The sequence below is a fragment of the Pteropus vampyrus genome, unplaced genomic scaffold (assembly GCF_000151845.1).
Source record: "Pteropus vampyrus isolate Shadow unplaced genomic scaffold, Pvam_2.0 Scaffold394, whole genome shotgun sequence".
Classification (NCBI taxonomy): Eukaryota; Metazoa; Chordata; class Mammalia; order Chiroptera; family Pteropodidae; genus Pteropus; species Pteropus vampyrus.
Window position 1 is genome coordinate 2,026,757 of NW_011889175.1, and position 22,285 is coordinate 2,049,041.

At 44.6% G+C, this 22,285-nt stretch overlaps 1 protein-coding gene and 1 pseudogene across 5 annotated transcripts in view; one reads left to right on the forward strand and one right to left on the reverse strand.

Annotated features, from left to right (window-relative positions):
* The window catches only part of CDH3 (cadherin 3), a 96,174-nt gene that overhangs the window by 39,181 nt on the left and 34,708 nt on the right, over positions 1-22,285 (forward strand). For 3 of the 5 annotated variants that reach the window (XM_023523477.1, XM_023523476.1, XM_023523478.1), the window contains 3 exons: positions 1,385-1,587; positions 15,224-15,568; positions 15,788-15,902. In XM_023523477.1, the coding sequence (XP_023379245.1) occupies positions 15,509-15,568; positions 15,788-15,902 (175 nt within the window). In that variant the 5' untranslated portion in view covers positions 1,385-1,587; positions 15,224-15,508. Of the gene's footprint in view, positions 1-666; positions 1,013-1,384; positions 1,588-15,223; positions 15,569-15,787; positions 15,903-22,285 lie in introns of those variants that run through there. The other 2 variants (XM_023523479.1, XM_011380554.2) reach the window with 2 other exon arrangements.
* Positions 7,451-7,569, reverse strand: LOC111731735 (annotated as a pseudogene).

Genomic DNA, 22,285 nt, shown 5'->3' on the forward strand with positions numbered 1-22,285 from the left:
GGGACAACTGGACATCCACATGCAAAGGAATGAAGCTGGACCCTTATCTCATACCATATACAAAAACGAACTCAGAATGAATCAAAGACCTAAAACCATACAATTGTTAGAAGAAAACATAGGTGTAAAGCTTCATGGCTTTGGATTAGGCAATGATTTCTTAGATATAACACCAAAAGCATGAGCAAACAAAAAAAATAAATAAATAATTGTATTTCATCAAAATAAACTTTTATGATTTAAAGGATACTATTCAGAATGGGAGAAAATATTTGCATGTCATATATCTGCTAAGGATCTAGCATCCAGGATATATAACAAACTCTTACAACTCAACAATAAAAAGACAAGTAATCCATTTTTAAAATGGACAAAGGATTTGAATAGACATTTCTCCAAAGAAGACATGCAAATGGCAAACAAGCACATAAAAGATGCTCAACATCATTAATCATTAAGGAAATGCAAATCAAAATCGCAATAAAATGCAACTTCACATCCTCTAGGATGGCTATAATTTTTAAAAATGGAAGATAAAAAGTGTTGACAAGGATGTGGAGAAATTGGAAACTTCATGCATTGCTGGTAGAAAAGTAAAATGGTTCAGCTGCTGTGGAAAAGTGGCAATTTCTCAAAAAGTTAAACATAGAATTATCATATGACCCCACAATCCACTCTGAAATATATTCCCAAGAGAACTGAAAACATGTGTTTGTACAAAAACTTGTGCATGAATAGTCATAGCAGCCTTATTCATAATAACCAACTGATAAATGGATAAACAAAATGAGGTTATTAATAAAATGAAATATTATTTAGCCATAGAAAGGAACGGTGTACTAATACATGCTGCAATGTGGATGAACCTGGAAAACATTATCTTAAGTTAAAATAGCCAGGCACAGAAGACCATATATTGTATGATTCCATTCATATGAAATGTCCAGAACAGGCAAATCTGTAAAAGGTTGCCAGGAGCTACGAAACAAGGAATGGAGAGTTAAGCTAATGGGTAAGAATTCTTTTTGGGTTAATAAAAATGTTCTAGAATTAGATAATGATGATGATTGCACAACTTAAAAACTCTTGAATTCACCACTTTAAAATGGTGAATTTTATGGTATGTGAATTATATATAGCTCAATAAAAAATTTTCATGTAATTAAAAACCTGAAGTTGAAAAATCCAGTTCCAGCAATTCCACTTCTTGGTTCACAGTCTAGGGACAGCATCCCCTCCCTCACACCAAGCACCAAGTATATATAAGGATGCTTATTTTAGTAAATTAAAAATGGCCATAAATTCTTTGCAGTCCCTCACATTAAGAGGTGGGATCGATTTTCCCACTCTTTGAATCTGAGTTAGTCTTGTGTCTTCTTTTTAGCCAACAGAATTCAGCAGAAGCGACTATTACCGAGTTCTGAGCCTAGGCCTCAAGAAACCTTGCAGCTTTTGCTCTGATTCTCTTAGAACATTTTCACCATTATGTGAAGGAGTCCAACTGGAGAGAGAGGCCCAAACATGCCAGCTGAGGCCATCGTAGGCCATCAGGCCGAGCTGCCAGGTGACTGCAGCCAGTGAGTCCAGGTAAGATCAGAAGAATCATCTTCTCAACCCACAGATTCATGGGAAATAATAAACTGTTATTGTTTTCAGCCACTTAGTTTTGGGGATGGTTTGTTACCCAACAATAGCTGACTGATATAATGCTGAGGCTTTGCTGTACTATCAAAAACTGGGCAGCAACTCAAATGTGGGCTGGATGGTGTAGGAGTAGGAGTCTGGACTTTGGCCCCAGGCTCAGGCCCCAAATCCCACCCTGCCATTTACCAGCGGTTCAATAATGAGAAATTTATTCAACTTACCCCTATGTCTTCCTAGACCTTTGTGAGAATTCCAGGGGTTTATATACAGAGATGACTTGGAATCATTTTGAGTAGAGAGGACTGCTATTAAATATTGGTTTATTTACATGACCACCAACAAAATGTGGTTCATATATGTGCTGAAGGTGATAAAGGAGTAAATTTCATGTATATCAATGCGCACAATTCTCAAAAATATATGATTGTGTGGAAAAGCAAGTTGTAGGACTATAACATCTACGTAAAAGTATTTTAAAAGGGAAGAGGACACAAACCACCTCAGAGTGTTAATCTCTTTGAAGGGAAATATGGAAATGGATTTCTAAGTATAAATCAAAAATGTTTTTGCTTTAGTCACAACGTTCTTTTTTCTTATTATTCAAAAAGGACACTAGTTGCATTATTTTTTAGTTATGCATAGAAAAAAGACAAAGCAAAAAGCTAAAATTGGTTAATTTGGTTTGGTGAAGATGTGATAGTTGTTTTCTTCTTCCTTGTTCTTTACATCCATGAGCGCACGTGCACACACACACACACACACACACACACACACACACACACTCACACACCCTCCCAAATTCCTATATTAACTGAATTACAGTGGTTCTGAATCCTTCCTTTTGGGGACCTGGCCTTCTCGGGCCAGCCCTGACACATGTCTTGTTGCAGGCAGGCTCAGCCTGGTGTGCATAGCACCTGGCACTATGATCCAGGGCCTCCCCAGCGTGGGCCCACCCATGCCCGCAGGTGCCTGTGTTCTTGTCAAAGCTTCAGATCTCAGGCTTTGATCCTCAACGTGCTTGAAGAACATCAACTCATTAGCTTCACTCCTGTGACTATAACGGGGTTCCTCTACTCCTCTGGCAAGAGGCTTGACATTTCCTGCAAGCAGCCAAGGGTAAACTGTGGAGAGGGTAGTTTGTACAGAAAGTGCCTGGAAAAGAGGAAGCGCAATAAAGGTACCTGCCAGAGGCAATTTCCTTGTGGCAGATGCTGAATGGAGGACTTTCTCAGGCTCTTTAAATTTTTAAAGACTTGTTGGTGATGTTTTGTCTTGCTGTCACTATTTTATTGAGGAGGACAGACAATCGGCTTTGGTGTCCTTAACTATTGTGTATGAAGGTGTGAAAGCAAAGGCCACTGCAAGGACCTACAAAATACAGGTTAGGGGGGATGGGGGAAATTGGCAATCAGAATTGTTTGCATCTCAAACAGAATTGTTCCTGGACTTTCCTGTATGGAAAGTCCCTCTTCTCAGTATTATATCCAAAGGGAATCTTGACTTTCTTTCTGGATTCAATCTATAGGTTCTGGATCACACACTCTGGAAAATTAGAGTTGAGATAAGACTGGTTTTTAACTCACAAATAACACATATTTTTTGTAGAAAACTAATAGAAAAAAAAATATATAGGTAAGCCAAAAAGAAAAAGGAAGGATGGAAGAAAGAGAAGGAAGAAAGGGAAGGAAGGAAGGACGGACCAATACGTACTAGCACTGTATTAAGACACTAGAAATACTGTGAGGAGCAAACTGTAAATTCCATGAGGACACAGCCTTTGTTATGTTTAAAGCCTGGCACTGGCCTCCTTGCTGGAAAATTCTTTATCTTGAGTTGGGTGGTATTATATTGGTAGATACATATGTAAAAATTCATCAAGCTCTACATTTGAGATTTGTGCACTCAACTAAGTGCAAGTTATATCTCAATTAAAAAAAAAAAGACATTAACCAATGTCACCATAAAAAAATAAAATAAAATAAATTAAAAAGACTAAGAAAAAAAAAAGAAAAGACATGTTCTAAGAAGTGTTCCTTAGAGTATAGATCTAATAATTGGTGGTTTAAAATCACATAGAGAAAAAAAATTCTTTTTGATTCTCTTTCAGTCCTTCAAGAAAAAAGTGTCACTTTGACGTTGATATGTCTTTAACAGATCACAATGATTTCTGTTTTAAAACAGATTTTTGGTCCCAGCCTCAGCCCCTAGCAGGCAACAATATCATGCTAGAATTTAACAGCATTGTTTTATTTTTATTCTACTGACTTTTAAAATCAGTTACCTTCTATTTAGGGCAAGTGGTATTGGTTTCCCATTTGATAAAGTAATATTATTTTTTTAAGTAAACAATTAAAGTAAATTTGTTTAAGTTGAAAGTGAATTAATTTTAAGAAATAGTTTAAGTATAGGATACACATGGTCTAAGAATGAGGCAAAAGCAAAGATGATTCTTCAAGACTAAAGTTTGGAAAACATCGTTCTAAAAAAAATCTTCAGTCAACTCTACACACTTGAAAAAAAGTGTCCGTACATGCTTCCTCACTTCCTATTTGCTCTTCTGTCTAATCCATTCTGGTTTCTGGGTTGATTCTCCATTGAAACTCTTCTCCCAATGACCGTGAGCCACCAAATTCAATGGACATATCTTTGATATCATGTTTCATGGCCTCCGAGCAGCATTTGACCACTTTCCTCTTTTCGGAAACCCTTTCTTGTGTTAACTTCAATCTTATGGTTCCTCCTCCACCCAGTCTTCAATGTCTGAGTGCCTCAGGGCTAGTACAATACCTTTAAGTATCATCCGTTTGGTGATACCCATGTTTGTATCTCCAACCCAACCTAACCTCTTAGCACGAGATCCAGGTGGCCCATGGCCAACTTGATGTCTGCTCACAGCACCTCCAGTTTCACAGTCCAGATGAAACTCTTAATTCCTAATGCACCTGATTCTATTTCTGTAAACAGTACCACCATCTATCTAAGCTATAAACCTAGGAGGAGGCCTTGATTCCTCCTTTCTTTCATCCTTGAAATTAATCTATCAGCAGGTTTTCTAAATTTTACCCCTGTGGATGACAAGGGGGCGCTATAAAAAAAACTAATGGAAAATAACCTCACAGGGTGATCTGATCAAAAATTCCTAAATGGGCAGATCAAGGTGGGTCATCATACCCCAGGCCTGTACTTTCTTAGTAAAAGGTTTTTAAGCCAGCCCTGTCCCTTGTTCTTGTGCATCTAGGTTAACATACTTTTGAAATGCCAGAAGTAACACTCTTTTCTATAGCCCTCTCAAAGGAGCACATCTTGTTAACTATCTCCGCCTTGCTTTCTCCCACCTTCATGTAATCTTCCTTATGTTCTCTCCTTAATTCATAATGCATAAAAGAAACTCCAAACAGTCATTGTCTGGAACTTTTGAGATCTTGCTTCCCGGCAATGCCATCAGTTTGGCTCAAATAAAATCTTAAAAAAATTCTTTACAGGTTTGATTGTTTCTTGCATTGATACCTCAATGCTTTATTGAGAATCTGACCTCTTTTCTCCATCTCCTCTGCTACCACTATGGTCCTAGTCAAGTCCATCATCTCTTATCTGGACACAGCAGCAGCCTCCTCTCTTGTCCTTTACTTCTATTCCTCTTGCCCCCAATTCATTTTCACAGAGCAGCCAGAAGGATTAATATAAAATATGAATCAGGACATTTCCCCCCTCCGCTTAAAATTCTTTAGTAGCTTCCTTTTATCCTGGAATAAAAGTCAGACCACTTTCTGTGGCTACAGAGCCTTGTATGATCTGGCTCTCACCTGTTTCTCTAACTTCACCTAGTACCTCCTTCTCCCTCATTCAGCCTCACTGACTTCTCCTCTGTCCCTGGTTTCTACAAATTGCCTACTCATGACCTTTGTACATGCTGTTCTCTCTGCCTGGAATACTTTCTCTCAGCTTTTGCATGATTGGCTCTTTCTCAACCTTCAGGTCTTAACTTCAGTGTCACGTCAGAGCAGCTACCTGACCATTCTATCAAAAAAGTGTTTCCCCAGGGACTGTCTTATTACTTTTTTTCTTTTTACCACTTACAATAGTTTGTAATTATCTTGTTTATTTACTTCTCTACTTGATCGGTATTTGGGAAAAGGAAAAGGAGTCATTAATCCACTTAATCTCTTATTTTCAGTCCTTTCTGAATAACTTCAGGGAGTTAGTTAACACATCCCCCATTTTACCTTCCCCACTCTGACCAAGACTGTGGTCAGGTCAAAAATCTGTATTTTTTAACAGGGGCCCAAAGTGATCTGACAATTTGGAAAATGTGATCAAAATCCAAAAAGCCCAGAATTTGAATGTACTTCCATCATAACATCAACTTCATAAGGATTGGATTTTTGTCTTTTTTTCCTCCTTCCTCAATAATGGTGCCTGGCACACAGTAGATGCTTAATAAATATTTATTGAATAAAATAATAATAATATTTGTTCTTGCATTTTGAAGGTATTTTCTGTATAGTTCTTCACTGATCCTCACAACAGACAGAATAAATATCCGAGTCCTCATTTTACAGAAAATGAAACTGAGTTCAATGTAATTACGTCACTTATAAGGTCACACAGCTAATGAGAAATGTTAGAAGCTCTCTCCATGAAATTCTTCCCTCCCAGCTGATGGTGATAAGAAACATTGGTGGAAGAATGCAAATATGAATAAACTACCCCAGAACACAGGTCAAATAATTTGATAAAGAGAGAAAATTCTAGCATTTATCACCGGAGAAAGAGATTTGAGGCTCAAAGATTCCAGGAGTTACACAAATCCCTCTGTCTCTGGATGCCTAACATTACTTAGTCATGAATTCGATCAGCGTTGCTTGCCTACCATGTTGGTAATAGTAGCTCCCCTTATTCTATACTGTTAACTGCCTAGTGCTTTGTGCATCTTATCCCATTTAATTCTATCACCTCTCCCAGACTACTACAATAGCCTTCCTTAGTCCCCTCCAATCTATTTTCCCTACTACTGGCAGACAGATCTTTTAAAATTGCCAAGACTGATCACTTGGCATCTCTGATTTAAATCCCTAAATGCCTCCCCACTAGGTATTCTTGTCAAGGTCCTGCCTGGTCTAGTCCCCACCTATCTTTCCATTCATCACATTCAACAAATATTTATTGAGGACCCACTATGCGTCAGATATTATTTTGGGCACTGGGGATATAACAGTGAATCAAATAGACAAGGAAGGCCCTTACTTTCATGGAATTTACAATAATAAATTCAGGGAGAATGGGGAAAGGGTTAACTAACTCTCTGAAGTTTTTCAGAGAGGACTGAAAATAAGAGATTAAGTGGATTAATATGACTCCTTTTCCTTTTCTCAAACACCGATCAACCACTTAGCAATCTTGCATACACTGTCTGTTTATAGACTGAATTTTCTAAAACATTTTCTAAAACATAAGAAGTGGCTTCAGATGGCTCCCAGGGACAGCAAGTACAAACATTAGAACCAATGTGACCTTGAAGGAGAAGGCAATGGAGGTAGCAGAAAGCATTGTCCTTGGCAGTATTTTCGTCTGCCACTGAGCTTCCCACAAGATCATGGGCAGGTCACATTCCTGGATTTCCATGTCCTCAAAACGAGGGTAGGGTTTTCTGAACACCAGTTCATGGAGAGGTGCTGGGTTAGCTGCAACAGAATCACCTAGAGAGTTTATTAAATCTCCAGATTCCTGGATCCCATGGACTGGCAAGTCTGATTCAGCAGGGCTGGAATGGCATCCATTACCTCCTGTATTTGTTTTTTTTTAACGCCTACAGCACCTGGTCTTCCTAGGTGGTCTCCCATGCAAGTACTAACCAGGCCTGACCCTGCTTAGCTTCCGAGATCAGACGAGATCCAGCATGTTCGGGGTGGTATGACTGTAGACACCTCCTCTATTTTTAATTAACTTCCTAGGCAATTTTTGATATGCATCCGGATTTGGGATCTCACTACGGTAGATCAAACTCTCTGTGCCTCAGTTTTCTCATCTGTAAAATATAGTAATTTCTCAGATGGTAGAATTAAATAAGTTAATTCATATAATGCACTTAGTATCTGGCCCATAGTAATTATTGTGTAAGTTTTAACTATTGTTTCAGTCAGTGTCCAATCAGGAAGACAAAAAACACTGTGAGTATTTAAAGCAGAGGGAAGTTAATACAGAAGGGATGGAGAGGCTGAGAAGCCAAACAGGAAACAGTGATGTAACCTAGAGATTAGACAGTCACCCCTTATTAGGAGGAAGAGAGGGAAAAGGTGGTATTACTGGAACCCAAAGTCTGGCAGGACCTGGACCCACAGCAGGAGCTGGAGCTGTGGACAAGACATGGCCATTGCCAGGACACAGCTGAAGAAGGAGAAATATTTTGGCTTTTCCTTTTGTCCTGCCCTCCAGTCTCCCACTAGTGCCTCCCATTGGCTAAACCCAGGAGGAAATCAGCTCTCGGGTGAGCCCCGGAAACCTAATCTGCAGAGGTCACCCTGCCTTTCAAGTGAAGGATGAAGAATGGCTCTGAGGACAGATTATTATTCTTTGTTGTTGTTGTTCTTGTTGTTGTTGTTGTTTTTATTATTATTATTATTATTATTATTATTATTATTATTATTTTCTTCTTTAAGGTCCTTTTAGGCCCTGTAGTTCTCAAAGTTTCTAGACCTTAGCCAACCACAGGATTCAGGGCCTTGTGAGTGCTTATTGATTAATTGATTCTGTGCCCTCAGTGTACACACATACATAAATACTTGGCCTGTGATCTCTGGAAACTGACAGCTCAGGCCTTGGCAAACATTCACCAGTGCTGAAGGTATCACAGCCCCACCTGAGATTCAGGGAAAAGGAAGGTATGTGGATTAGGTTTCTCAGTGGGGATCAGCTACCTCAGCACCTTTAAGGATTCAGAAGTGATAGAGGGGACCAGCTGGCCAGTAACATCATTGTGCAAAAAGGAGGGTCCCAGAAAACTCAGGAACAGACATAAGGAAGGAAGACTTTGGAATTATTTGTGCAGAGCACTGGGCAAGGGAGAAAGAGAGGCAAGATAAAGGGCCTCACCCAGTTTTAAGGCTACTTCTTAGAAGACTGGAAAACACCCCCTTGTTTTTGAGACACATCCCCATAAGCGTGCTGTGTGGGAGTGAAGCTCTAGGAATTTTGCTACCAAAAATGGGCAGCAAAGTTCTTTCTAAATGTTTCTTGGAGGACCAGAACTTAACCTTGGACCAGAGGCAAATATGTTGAAAAGGTTCTTAAGAGAAAATATTAGATGTTATGGAATTCTTCGTAATATACCAAAGACCTGCTTCCCAAATTCATTCTTCCAGCAAATATTGATGGATAGCAGGTTGGCAACTGATTCAGGCAATGAGTTTTGGAGTGAGACAGAATTGGGTTCTATTGTGGCTTTGCCTCTGCCCTAGTTGTGTGGCCTTGGGCAGGGGACTTAGCCTCAGTTTCCTTGTTTATGAAAAGGGAATAACATGAACTGCTGTTTAGAGTTGTGAGGATTAAAATGAGATCATGCATGAGAGTACTTACCACAGAGTCCCAATCCAGTGTGTGCTCTAGAAATGGTAGTAGTTCATTTTATTATGGCTTGCATTATTTGTATGACACTTTGCAAAACCTTTTCCCCTATATTATTAGCTCATTGGATCTCATATCAGCTCTGCGAGGTAGGTCAGGGAATCCATATTGATTTTGCTTTTATGAGTCTAGCACCCTGCTAGATGCTTAACAGTTATCTTATTTATTTCATTCATTCAATAAATACTTGAATATCTATTTTATGCCAGGCTCTTCTATGTCCTGGGGGTACAGCAGTGAACAAAGTAGACAAAAATCCCTGCCTCTCACAAAGGATTCACTCAATAAGGAGAGAGCAATGATAAACATAATTTAATGAACACATATTTACTATGTTCTAAAGTGCTTTACAAATATTAACTCACAACCTATGAGTTGTATTATTATGCTAATCCCATTTTTCACATGAGGATACTGAGGCAAAAGGAAGTTGAAAGTTATTTGCCTAAGGTCTCATAGCTTGAAAGAACTGGATTCAGGATTCAAAGCCAGACAGTGTGACTCCAGAGTCCTTGCTCTTGATCATTACTGTATGTTTCCTCTCAAAAAAATAAAATAAAATAAATATATATATATGTACTAGTAAATCAGGGTGTAATCAGAGCTCTGAAAAAAAATAAAAGCTGGGTAAAGGGGGGAAAGAAGGTGATGGGAGAGTATCATTTATGCAGAAGGTCAACAAAGGTCTCTTTGAGGAGCAACATCTGAACAGAGACCTGATGGAGTCAGGAAGAGGCAGGGGGACATCTGGGGTAGGGCGATCCAGGCAGACGGAAGCACAGTTGCAGAGTTGCCAGAGGCAGAGCACACCCATGCCTGGTGCATTCTGAGAACCACTGGGAGATCAGTGTGGGAGAGACAGAGTGAGCAAGTGGTAGAAGATGAGTCAGAGAGTGAAAGACGGCTCAGGCTGAACTGCTGGACGGATCCAATTGCCTTTTGCTGAGACGGAAAGAATGAGGAAGGAGCAAGTTTGTGGGGGAAGGTCAGGGGTTCAGTTTGAGATAATTCTCACAATCACACATTAGATAGAAATTACTAGTTCCAGAGGGCTTGAAAAGATTAAATAACTCACCCCAGTTCACCCAGGCAGTCGTTTTCAGAGGAAAGATTCAGTCAGACTCAGGTCTATAGAGTAACTTGATGCCACGGGGCCGTTCCCGGGTTGGGTGCTGTAATGGAAATCTGGAGAAATTATATTCTGATAGTCCCAATCCATGACCCCAAGGACCTGTTCATGGAGGTAGGAAAAATGTTATGGAGAGCGAGGCAGGAAAACACTCAGAGGAAAGTAAGGATGCCAGAGATTCCACAGGGCAGTAAGTGACACATGTTTAAATGTGAAATGCAGACAAGAAGCACAGGGAAGGTGCAGTTCTTTTTGAAAGAGCAAAAAGACAAAGAATCACAGCCCTGTTTGGGTGGAGTGTGTCAGGGGCAGTATGAATGTTCTGACTGCTTAAGAAGGCCATGCTCTGTCAGGGTTGGGAAGGCCCTGGAGGCCCAGGGTTCTACCTTGGTTTCTTTCTCCACATATTGCCCCCAGATTCGATGCTTTCTCATTGTGACAAAGGTATATCCCCAGGCCAGACATCTCCCCTGAGTCTAAGAAGCCAAGCCTGAGACAAGGATTCATGTGCCTGAATGACTTATTAAAGAAGGGCTCCCAGGAAGAACAGGTAAAGGAGTAGAAGCAGCAGGATAAAGAAGGCAAGAAGCTGAGCAAGGGTGTGATTTCAGAGCAAGTCCTTGAAGGAAAGCTTTACCCTGATCCTCCAGGGGCCATTGGGTATAACTTACCACTGGGAATTTGTCTGGGGGGAAGGGAGCTGGGCTTCTACACTCCTGTATCAGTTGGTCATTGGCTAAGGGCAGGGGTAAGGAAACTCCTCGGAGAGGCAAAGGGACCCTTGCAAGTGCAAAGGGATCCCTACAGCAGGAGGGCAGGTCTCTGAAGGGTCACAGGTGCTAGATGCTAGGGGTGTCAGTACACAGAAGCCAAAGAGGGGAGCTCAGAAATAATCAAAGAAATCCCAGGGGATCTGAGCTGCACTCTGACAGTGTTCACTACCATGTACATTCCCTATCTCAGGAAATGGCATTGCCATCCTAATGGTTGCTCAGGCCCCAAACCCTGGAGTCATCCTTAACCCTCTCTGTATCTCACACTCCATATCCAAACCTTTAGCCAATCTCCTGGTCAATACCTTCAAAATATATCCAGCATCTGATCACTTCTTTTTTTTTTTTTTTTTTTTAGTGATTTTTAAAATTATGGTAAAATACACAAACCGACAGTTCAGCGGCATTACATACATTCTCATGGTTGTGCAGCCATCACTGCCATGCAACCACAGAACTCTTTTCATCTTGCAGCACTGAAAGTCTGTACCTACTAATCATTTTGTTTCTTCATTCATCGGTGGATGGACTCTTGGGTTGCTTCCATCTCTTGGCTATTGCGAATAATGCTGTTGAGAACATGGATGTACAAGTATCTGTTTGAGTCCCTGCTGTCAGTTCTTTAGGGTATTTACCCAGAAGTAGAATTGCTGGATCATGTGGCAATTCCATTTTTAATTATTTCAGTAACTGCCATCCTGTTTTCCATATAGAGGCTGCACCGTTTTACATCCCCGTCAACAGTGCACATGTGTTCCCATTTCTCCACATCCTTACCAACACTTATTATTTTTATTAATCTCATAATTTCTTACCCCTTCCACAGTGACCACCCTGAACCAAACCATTTCAGCTTTTGCCTGGATGATTGCAAAAGAATTCCAACTGATTGCCCTGCTTCTGCCCTTATCTTCTGCAGTCTTCCCAACATCATTCCTCTGTATACAACTTCCAGGGCCTTCCTCCCTTCCCACTCAAAGTCCAAGTTCTTACAGTGACTTATGAGGCTCTATAATATTTGCTTCCCACTCTCCCAAATCTGACTCATTTCCTACTTGCTTACTCTGCTCCAGCCACACTGGCTTTTTTTTTTTTTTTCTGTTCCAAGTAATCTCTCTACTGCTTCGGGCCCTTTGTCCTATTTTCTCTACCTGGAATATTCTTTCTTCAAATATCCTTAGCATACCTTGCTCTTTTACTCCCTCTGGTTTTGTTTAAATGTTCATTTCTCAATGAGGCCTCTGGGCATCCCAATTGCTCATCTACCCTTTATCCATTTTCTACTTTTCTCCACCCTGTGCTGTGCTTGGGGAGAGTGACACCTGTAGACTCTACTGCCTAGGCTTTCTTGCCCTCTGGCTTCTGCGTGGGTTTGGTCCACGGGAGCCACTGCCAGGAGATGGAAGGGCAAAAGGAAAGAGATGTTTGGGTATTTTTTTCCCCCATATCCTCCCTGTTCTGCTCTGAGTCAAGGCCCTGTCTCTCTGGGACCACAGCTGCATTTGGGAGGGGTGGTCCTCATTCTACAGCTCTTCCCCAAGCCGGGACTTCCAATGACACTATTTGCCACCTTTGCCTTTCAGTCATCAAAGCTGTAATGCCTTTCTGCTGTTGTTCAGCATCCCTGTCGGTTCCCGGAACCCTGACCATTTGTCTACCTGTCCGTGGCCTGCTAAGAACCCGCTGCACAGCAGGAAGTGAGCCGTGGGTGAGAGAGCAAAGTTTCATCTGATTTGCAGCCACTCCCCAGCACTAGCATCACCACCTCAGATCCACCTCAGATCATCAGGCATTCGATTCTCATAGGAGCACACGTCCCTGGTGCCAAAATGGTTGCAGACCGCTGTACTAGCCCCTTCAGCAAGAACTGAATTCCACCCCCTCCTCAACCTGGATTCTGTCTCCTGCTAAACCCTTATAGAAACACCGTCTAGATGACTTTATTTACAGTTTCTAACCCTACCTTCTGTCCTTGAATTGGCACTTCCCAGTCTGTTCTTATTCTACACAACACATATTATCTAACATAATTTATATTTACTTATTTATTTTCCTCGACTCCCTTCCACCCCCACTCTGTGGGATAGAAGGTCCAGGGGTGCAGGGATGTTTGTTTTGTTCAGTATTGTATTTCTAGTGCTTGGCACATAGCCGGCAAATATTAAATGAATGAATGAACTAGCGAACGACCGACAAGGGAGCTACGAAGACAGCAATGTGGTCCAAGTTGCAGGCGGAAGAGCTGACTCTCAATTTCTCTTCTCCTCTCCTCTCCCCCCGCCCCCCGCCCGGAATGCTGAGTGCCCTGGAAGGAGGCGGAAATGAGCGCGCCTAACAGCTCTCCAGCCGAGTGTTTACTTAATTAAGGCCTGTATCCCCAGGCTCATTTGTGTTTAACTGTCCGCCTAATGGCTTCATCTGGCTCCTGGAGGGCGAAGGGGAACCTGCGAGGCGAGGATAGGCAAGGCCACGTGTACATTCTGGGACCTCCCGGGCAAGTCGTGTGCCTGCGCGGGTATCTAATCTCCCCTTCCGCACGGAGAGCGCCCCCTGCAGAAGAGCGAAGAGACCGGGAGGGGGAGTTGAGTTGTTGCTCTGATTTTTCCAGCGCTTTGTTTATCCCCAACTCCCAACCCCCACCTGCGGGGACCACAGGCCGGATAATCGAGCACTCCGGTGATACCAGATGCCAATTGTTCCCTATACCATGAACCGTGAAATTGAAGTATTACAGCGTTTCTCATTCTCTTAGTTTGGGAAATGTAAGAGTGCTACGGAGGAGAGAAACAGCTTTGGAGGCTGAGGAGGACAAATGAGCCGTATCCTAAAGCAATAATACCAGGAAACATTTGAGCACTTGCTCTTTGCCGAGTACTGAGTTTAGCGTTTAAACGTGTTAATTTAATCCTCGTCTATATGTATGAATTTATTTAATCCTAGTACTTTTGATGGCAGATGTCACAATAGCCCTCATTTGATGCATGCAAGACTAACTCAAAGGGGTTATTTCACTTTCCCTAGGCCACAGCGCTAATAAGTGGTGCAACCTGCCTATTAGCAGGCGGTGCGTCCCAGGGCCACTAGAGAGGGCCTCCCTGGGTCTCGGCGGAGTCCGTCCCTCCTTTTAGCCACAGGCCTGGTAGTGGGAAAGACAAGGAGGCCGCCAGGTTAGTTTTTGAGGGCCAAAGAATCTATAATTAGAGACTCATTCTCCTCCTCGAACCCCTACATCTGAGCTGGGGAGGAGGAAGGAGAGGGAGAGGCATCAGAGAACAAGAGGGTGGGGAGAGGGCGTGCAGGGTGGAGCGATTGGGTCTAGGGACAGTCTCTGTGCCCACCTGTATGCTGCGAAGGGGAAAGCACTTCAGATCCTCCGCCTGTCACCCAGTAAGCACCGGTGAAGGAGCGCTGTGCCCACGGGAGGCTCAATGGAAGGCTGCTTTACGCAGCACGCAGTTTTTACTCAGATTATATTCAGCATTTCAGACCAATAAAAAGAGCCGCGTTTTAAAAGTGCCTTTATTTAGTTTGAGAAAGTGTTACGTTTTAGCGGGGGTGGCGGGGGGCTGTTGCTGGAGATAATGGGGCTAATAACCACCCCTCTACCTCGCACCCTTTGGCACCACCACGGCTTCAAACTCTAGGACCTTCTCTCTCAGCCTCCATTTGTTTGGCTGTGCATGAGAAGTAATGGTCTTCTGCAAGTTACAGTAGGTTTTATAACGCGGTCCGTTCCACGCGACTCACTGCTACTCACTGCCAGCTTTAGATCCTCCAAGTGCTCGGAGCCGGCTGGCTTGGGAGGTGGAGAAAGAGGCAGGAGGAAAACCCCGCTGCAGTCGGGCGTGGGGCGGACACACCCGCCTCCTTCAAAGCTTTCGGTAACAGCAGTGCCTCAGGAGAACATGAATGCGGCGCCTCTTTCTCTGGCTCAGATGCCTCTCCACTTTTCCAAACTATAGCCGCAAGACAAATATTTTTCTTCGCGTGTTGCGACGGCTGAGGAGTGGGGTGGATTTTTGTGTTTTGTTTTGTTTTGTTTTCTCGGACCCAGAACCCGCAAGACGGGCTGAGTCCCTGCTGGGAGCAGCTCCCGAAAAGACGAAAGAGCACAGGAGGGAGGACAAGAGGGGCTTCGCGGGTGCCTGGACTACGCCAGCCGCGGCCCGACCTGCGAAGGGGCGGGACCTTGCGGCACTGGACCAATCAGCACCTACCTGCGCTCACCTGGCCTCCTCCCGCAGGCTCCCGAGAGCTGCGATGCTCACAGAGGCGCGGAGAGCTTAGCCGAGCACTAGCCTGCGGTAGCGGCAGCCTCTTCACCCACCTCTCTCCAGCCATGGGGCTCCCTAGTGGGTCTCTCGCGTCCCTCCTCCTCTGCCTCTTACTCTTACTCCAGGTACCCCATTGCATCGCCCTTGCCCGGACGGGAAAGCTCCCTGGAGGGCGGGCGGGGTCCGCATGCGGTGATGGCGTCGGAGTCCGGGAAGCGCGGGCCTGGGCTCCTTGAGGCCACGGTAGCCTGGGAAGCCCTTTCAGGAATCCCGGGATGCTCGTTCAGAGCTGGGCACGCCTGTGACCCAACCTCCCTCTTTCCTCTATCTTCCCTCGGGCACAGGTTTGCTGGCTGCGGTGCGCGGCCTCCGAGTCGTCTCAGACGGGCTTCCGGGGTGCCGAAGTGACCTTGGGGACGGGAGGCGCGGAGTTGGAGCCCGGCCGGGCGCCGGGAAAAGGTAAGAGAAGACCCTCTGGGAGCTCGCCCGGTGCAACCGCAGGGCGCGGGGCGGGTGGAAACCGCACGTGGTCCTCTCAGGTGTTGCCCGCGCGAGGTATACCCAGGCTGGGGCGGGGGGATCCTAGCGCACCCTTAGATATGGGGAAGGCGCATAAAGCATCTCGGGGGTAGGGATGGGGGTGGATGGCTGATGGAGAAGGCTGGAGTGCATAGCGCCCTCTGACGTTCAGCCCCTCTTGCCTCGGCGCCGTGGCTTACCTTGACTCCCTCCTCTGGGGTGCAGGGCGGCTGAGCTCCTCACTCAGCCGGGATGGGGGAGACTTTCCCCCGCTGGCCCCAGCGGAGGAATGCGCCGTCCACATTCTTCCCCTAGCCCCCGCGCAGGTGTGGGGATGAGCCGTGCCCCGGGCAGCCCCTTCACCCCTCTCGGGCCCCCTTTGTGTACCGTGCTTTGTGTCTCCGACAGACAGACCGGGTCTGTTTCTCTTCTTCGCGCTCCGCTCCCCGCCCCCCTTCTTCCTCGGCAGCTGGAATGCACTCTTAACCCTGCCCTTCCCGGAGGGTCTGCGCCCCTGCAGCCTGCCTGGAAACTGGGTCTGTCACACCTGGGCCGGGGCCAATCGCGCACTGGGGACACCCCCGCCCCTCCAGTGTCTTGGGACTGGAATGTTAGGGCACGTGGGAGAGTGGGGGTTTCAAGTCGGAAGGTCTAGAGCTGCGGGGGCGGTGGATGGGAGATTCAAAGCACGTTTTTGATCTCTCAATTACTTGTTTACCCCCCTGCCAGTTCAGAAACTTGAGCGGGGGGGGGGGGGGGGGTACTTTGGTGCGGAGAACCAGTGTGTTATGAGACCCAGGCAGCTGCCAGCTGATGGAGACCTCTTTCCCTTCACACAGGAGTGTGTGTGTGTGTCTGTGTGTCTGTGTGGAGAGGGGTTCTCCACCGGACCAAACTCAAGTTCTTAAAGAGAGGTATAACTCAGGATCCTTGGGCGGGGTTCCAGAGGATTCTTACCACATAAAATTAAGAACTGTATGCATTTTTCTGGGGAGGGGATCTAGGTTTACCTGGCTTTCAAAACAAGAAATGTTGCCCCCTAGCATTTTCCTCAGCCCCCATCAGCTTACCCCTCACCCCAGGTACAAATTCCCACAGCTTGCAGATGTCTTGGGGACAGAATGGCTGTCCTTTGTTTCTTCAAAAGAGGATTGGGGGCCTTGAGTCTGTAGCCTTCTTTTCTTCTTTTCCCAAATAACTCTACAGATTGACAGAAACAATTAACACCCAGGCTAGTCCAGGCTCTTTAAACTCTTGGCTGTAGAGAGCCAAGGAGAGGCATTAGGAAGCCATGCCTCATAAACTTAAAATTCTTGCACATGGGTTTATTACTAACTGGCTAACAAACTGCAGCTCAGCCATCCTGTAAAAATGTTAACTTGGGCAGGGCCCCAAATCCAATTCCGGCTCCCTGAGGAAGCTTTATTGCTAACCAGAGTGCTGCCAAATCTGTACCCCTCCCCCTCATTGTCAAGTTCTCTGACTACAGTCTTGGAAAGCAAGCTATGGCTTTGAGTGTTGTCTGTGCCTTATCTTTCTTACTGAAGCCAGAATTATCAGATTAACTGTCACTTCACTATGCTTGAGGTCGTTGCGGGGAAGCAGTGATCAGGTTTTCGATTTCATGGTCTGGTTGGCAAGTACTTCCAGGTGACATCTTGATTTCATGGTCGGGTTGGCAAGTACTTCCAGGTGACGTCAGGTATTTTAAAGCTTTTGAGAAAATTTCGATTTCTCGGATGTCTAGTTTATGGCTGTGAAAGGGGTAGGTTCATGCCAGGAGCACACCTGGGTTATAGAACAAAGGGTGGGTTCATGTTCTTGGCTAATCTTGAGCCTCCCTGCAATGTGACTGGTTCTAAGAGCAGACTTCCATGAAACAGGCTGCCACCTTTTTTTAAGTAAAAGCAGTTTCTGGGCCCAATTGGTTCCAATAAATTGGGATGCTCTGATAAATGTTGGTATTTCTCCCCTTAGTCATCAGCTACTGACAACTTTCTACCTCCCTACCTCCACCCCAGTTCCCTGTCCTCAATACACAGGATGGATCTAGCCCTGTTGAAAGGGTTATCCTGAGGGGACATACAAATTCAAGTTTGGCCAAGCAGACAACAGTTTCCATATTGCCAAGGAACAACTGCCTCTGTTGTTCTCCCCTGGGTTATGAATATCACAGGTGTCTATGAAGTTGAGCTCAAAGAAATTATCTGATATAATTAATACCTTGTGTATATGTGCTCTTTCCTCTTCAAAGCACTTCTACAACTCTGAGCTTGCTTTATCCTCCCGACGTTCTCTTGAAGCTGGTAAGATAAATATTAAACAAGTTGAGCTTTTAATCTCAGAGTTAGGACTTCAGAAACCCTGCATCTCAGACCTGCTGGAGGTTTTAAAGGTGAAGAAATGGAGGAAAAGTTTAATGGGTTCAATTTGCTCAGCTAAATAGCTCGTGAGCTTCCTTGAGCTTCATAGACATGACTTTTACCTCTAGGTTTATGCTTAGGACCTGGTACTTAACAGGATGCCCAGTGGGTATTTGCATGAGTCATGACAATCTTGTGAAGGTCTGCCCATTTTACAGATGAAACCTGAGTGGTTGTAGCTTCATCAAATTCATCACTGCAGTGACCAGCTGGGACTTGAATGGAAGTTTCAGACTCTTAAGTTTTCCTGTTAGTTTTTACTATCAGAAAGTGGGAGGTGGATGAAATAAAGTGGGATATTGGTGCACCAAATCCCAGGCACCACCAGCAACCCCCTAAATGCAAGAGCATTTAATCATTTATTCCCATCTATCACAGAGTTTTCCAGAAACATTCTTGTAGAGGAAACTGGCTTGGATACAGTCTGTAAGTGTCCTAGTGATGGGGACTTGGATCAGGGGAACCTGGGCTTGCCTACACCAAGAGTGGGAGGTTAATGTGGAGGGAGGTAGAACAGAAATGTTCCCCCAGCGCAAGGCTACAATCTGGGGTCTGCCTACCTTCAAGCGTGGTGGCAATCTGGAAGCAATGGCAAAGAAGAGGTGACCTAAAGTGATCTATACATCCTTAACAGTGAACATCTGAGAGAGGCAGCTTAATTACAATAAAAAATTTAGTACTTCATCTGGCCCCTCAGCAGCGTTTGGGTAAGAGTAAAGCTAACCCTCATTAGCTTTGGTAAGACACTCTAAGTAATAAATCTGACGGAGCATAAATTAATTTCAGTGGTTTTGCTTATTTCAACTTGCGTAAAAATTGTGTCTCGTTTTGGAGCCCTCATTCTGGGCTGTGCTCTCTGTTTTGTTCTTTCAGTAAACATTTAGCATTTATATGTATCAAGCACTGTTCTAGAACTGCAGCTAAAGCAACGAACAAAACTAAGTCCCTGCCATAGGATTTACAGCCTCATATTAGTTTTTTTTTATGCTTATGACTGCCTTGCAAAGCAGGTGATGGTAACTTCCCCTTAGCTGTAAAATATGGATAAGGAACTTGGTGTGAGGTCATGGGGGGCAGTCAACACTAAGGCCAGGATTTAATCCCAGGGATTCCAAGATCCCTGAAAAATCTGCCTCTGAGGAATGAATCTTTGAGAACTGGGGCTTCAAGCTTGCTTGGCTGCCTTCCTGGCTGAGCAGCAGAAGATGGTTGGTTGTCAAAGCCTGTTGCACATCACTGTTAGCTGGTGCCTGGGGAGCAAGTCTCAAACCTCTGGTCTCTCTTACTGCCTCCTCACATGGCACTGTTCCTAGGTTACCCAGTGCAGGGTGCCCTTACCTCTTGCTATGTGAGGAAGCATGGCTTATGATGAATAGTGAGTTTCTGGGGCTGGAAATGTGCTCTGCCCCAAAAAGCTTTTGGAAAGCAATGGAGGAGAATGAGGGAGAGAAGGGCCTCCTCTGCCTGAATCAATTGAGGCTTTGGTTCTGAGACCGAACAGTCTCTATCTAGAGAAATACTGTTATTGAAAAATAACATGTGAAAGAAAAGTGTCCAAATAAGTATACTACTCGAATACCACTGAAAACACCCATGTACGTAGCACACAGATCCAGAAACAGCATTACCAGCACCTCAGATGCCCCTTCCTTCCCATTCTCTACCTTGCCTCCAAGAAAACCACTATTCTGACTTCTAATACCATAATTTGCCTGTATTTGAACTTTATGTAAAAGACTCATAGGGAATATCCTCTTGGATCTGGCACCTTTACTGGATATTATGAACTGCCTGCATAGTTCTGGATGTAGTTGTAGTTATTCTCATTGTCATACAGAAGTCATAATGTGACTATCAACAGTTCTGTTGATAGCATTTGAGGAGTTTCCATTTTTTTTTGGCTATAACTACTGGTGCTGCTGTGAACAGTATTGTTCAGGTCTTTTGGTAAACTGTATACCTGATGTGTTAGGTACGTACCTGGGAGCATAATTGCTGGGTTAACTGAGGCTCTCAGTACTGCGGGCAGGTACCGAGAAGTCAGCTTTTCTCTGTCTTGATGTAGCTTTTCTTCTGGATTTAACCACTCCTCTCCCCCAACAGTCTCCTTACCAGGCCCATACCTTCTGGATTCTTGCTTCTCACTTGGCCCTATGCTTAGAGACAACAAATCTTTATTATGTCCTTGGTAACTGTCCTTTGTCTTGGGGGAGAAATCCTTCCCTTTATTTGCCCTTAAACTAATGCTTGTTACTTTCCCTCAAAGTAGAACAGAGATCTGGAAAGGGCCATGAATTTCTTCGACGAGGTCTTCTTCTTGGGTGAAGATTTTTATCCTGGCCAGTGTGTGGATGGACAGCAGCCTCCTCATGGCCAAGGTGGTCAAGTCTAGTTCTTTTCTCAAAATAGAGGCAGTGAGTTGTCTGAGATCCAAAGCCAAGTTGAGTGGTCAAGAAATGTCTGAATACTTATTGGATGCTAGAAGTTCAGAGGTAAGCAAGATCCATAGCTCCTTAACCTTAGTGGGCTCCTCCCATTAGAAGAGAAAGCAGATCAGTCCCCAGGCAATTTTAATAGTGAATCCTTACTTCAGCAAATACTTACTGAGTACCTACTAAGTCCTGGGTACTGTTCTAGTTGCCAGGGGTACATTAGTGAACAAAACATGAAATATATCCAGGCTTTGTGGGCTATTTACCTGTTAGTGGAAGAAGAAAGACAAGTAATATATTTCTACATGTATATATATTACATGTGTGTGTGTGCCAAGTGGGAGGTGGGGCAGGGAAAATACAGAGTCACATAGGAAGGGCTGCTGACATGTTCTGGGGAGGACCTGGAGAAAGTGGAGGCTTGAACCAGGATGTCCAAGCTGGAGGCTGGGGAAGAGTTACGCCAAGGAGGTTGGGCCATGAGAGGTGGCAGGAAGTTTCCTGACACGGGAACATCACACAGGTTTCAGGAACTTCGTTATGTGTAGTCTGGCTGGTCCATAGAGTATTGAGTGAGGAGAAGAAGGCGGGGTCCAGCCCAGCTTGGGATTTGTCTCCACAGAGGCAGCAAGGAGTTTGGGAAAGGCAGGAGATATGGCTGAAGTCCCAGTGCCCCCTGGAGGCCATAGTCTCTGAAGTCTCCTTTGGAACCAGGACACTGGGCCCCACCTCCAGCATCCCTTCTCGACCCCCTTCTGGATTTTTCCCAGACCTGAGGATATGGACATTGTCAGCCTCAGTTGTATTTTCTCCCTCGTTTCATTTAGTTACCTGGCATTGTCAGCCCAGGCAACAGGCCTGGTGAGGTAGGTCTTTCCAACAAAACAAAGCACAACCTAAATACCATTTGCCAAGAGCTTACTAAGTTCCAGAAACTACACTATGTACTTTATATAATAAGCCCCTTTAATCCTCCTAATAGCCCCATGAGGGGGGTGGAATAGGTCCGATTTAACTGGATAGGAACCCTAACCTTGTAACTTATAACTTATTCAAGGTCGCCCAGCTAGTAAATTGTGGAGTTAGGGTTTGAACCAAAGTTGGACTCCTAAGTGTGAGGTACTAACCCTTTGGGAGGGTGAGAGAGGGAAAGAGGGTGTGAGCCAAGCTGAAGGAAGATTGGAAATAGTTAACTAACTTCTGATCCAAGAGCTTTGAATTCCTGTCCCCTCCACAGGCCTCTGTTAATCACCAAGAGCTGAAGTTAAGGGGAGGGGTCATTTCTATCTGACTCCTGGCCTGCCTTTTAGGATGTAGTGGGGGAAAGGGAGGGTCCAGATACCCTGCTCAGTAGCAACTGCCTGATAGCAGACAGTCTGCTTCTGGCTGTTTATCCTCTGCCTCTCCTCACCCCACGCCTCCCCAGCATCAAGGACCTCCCCCACTTTGCTCAGAGTGGAGGAGCTTG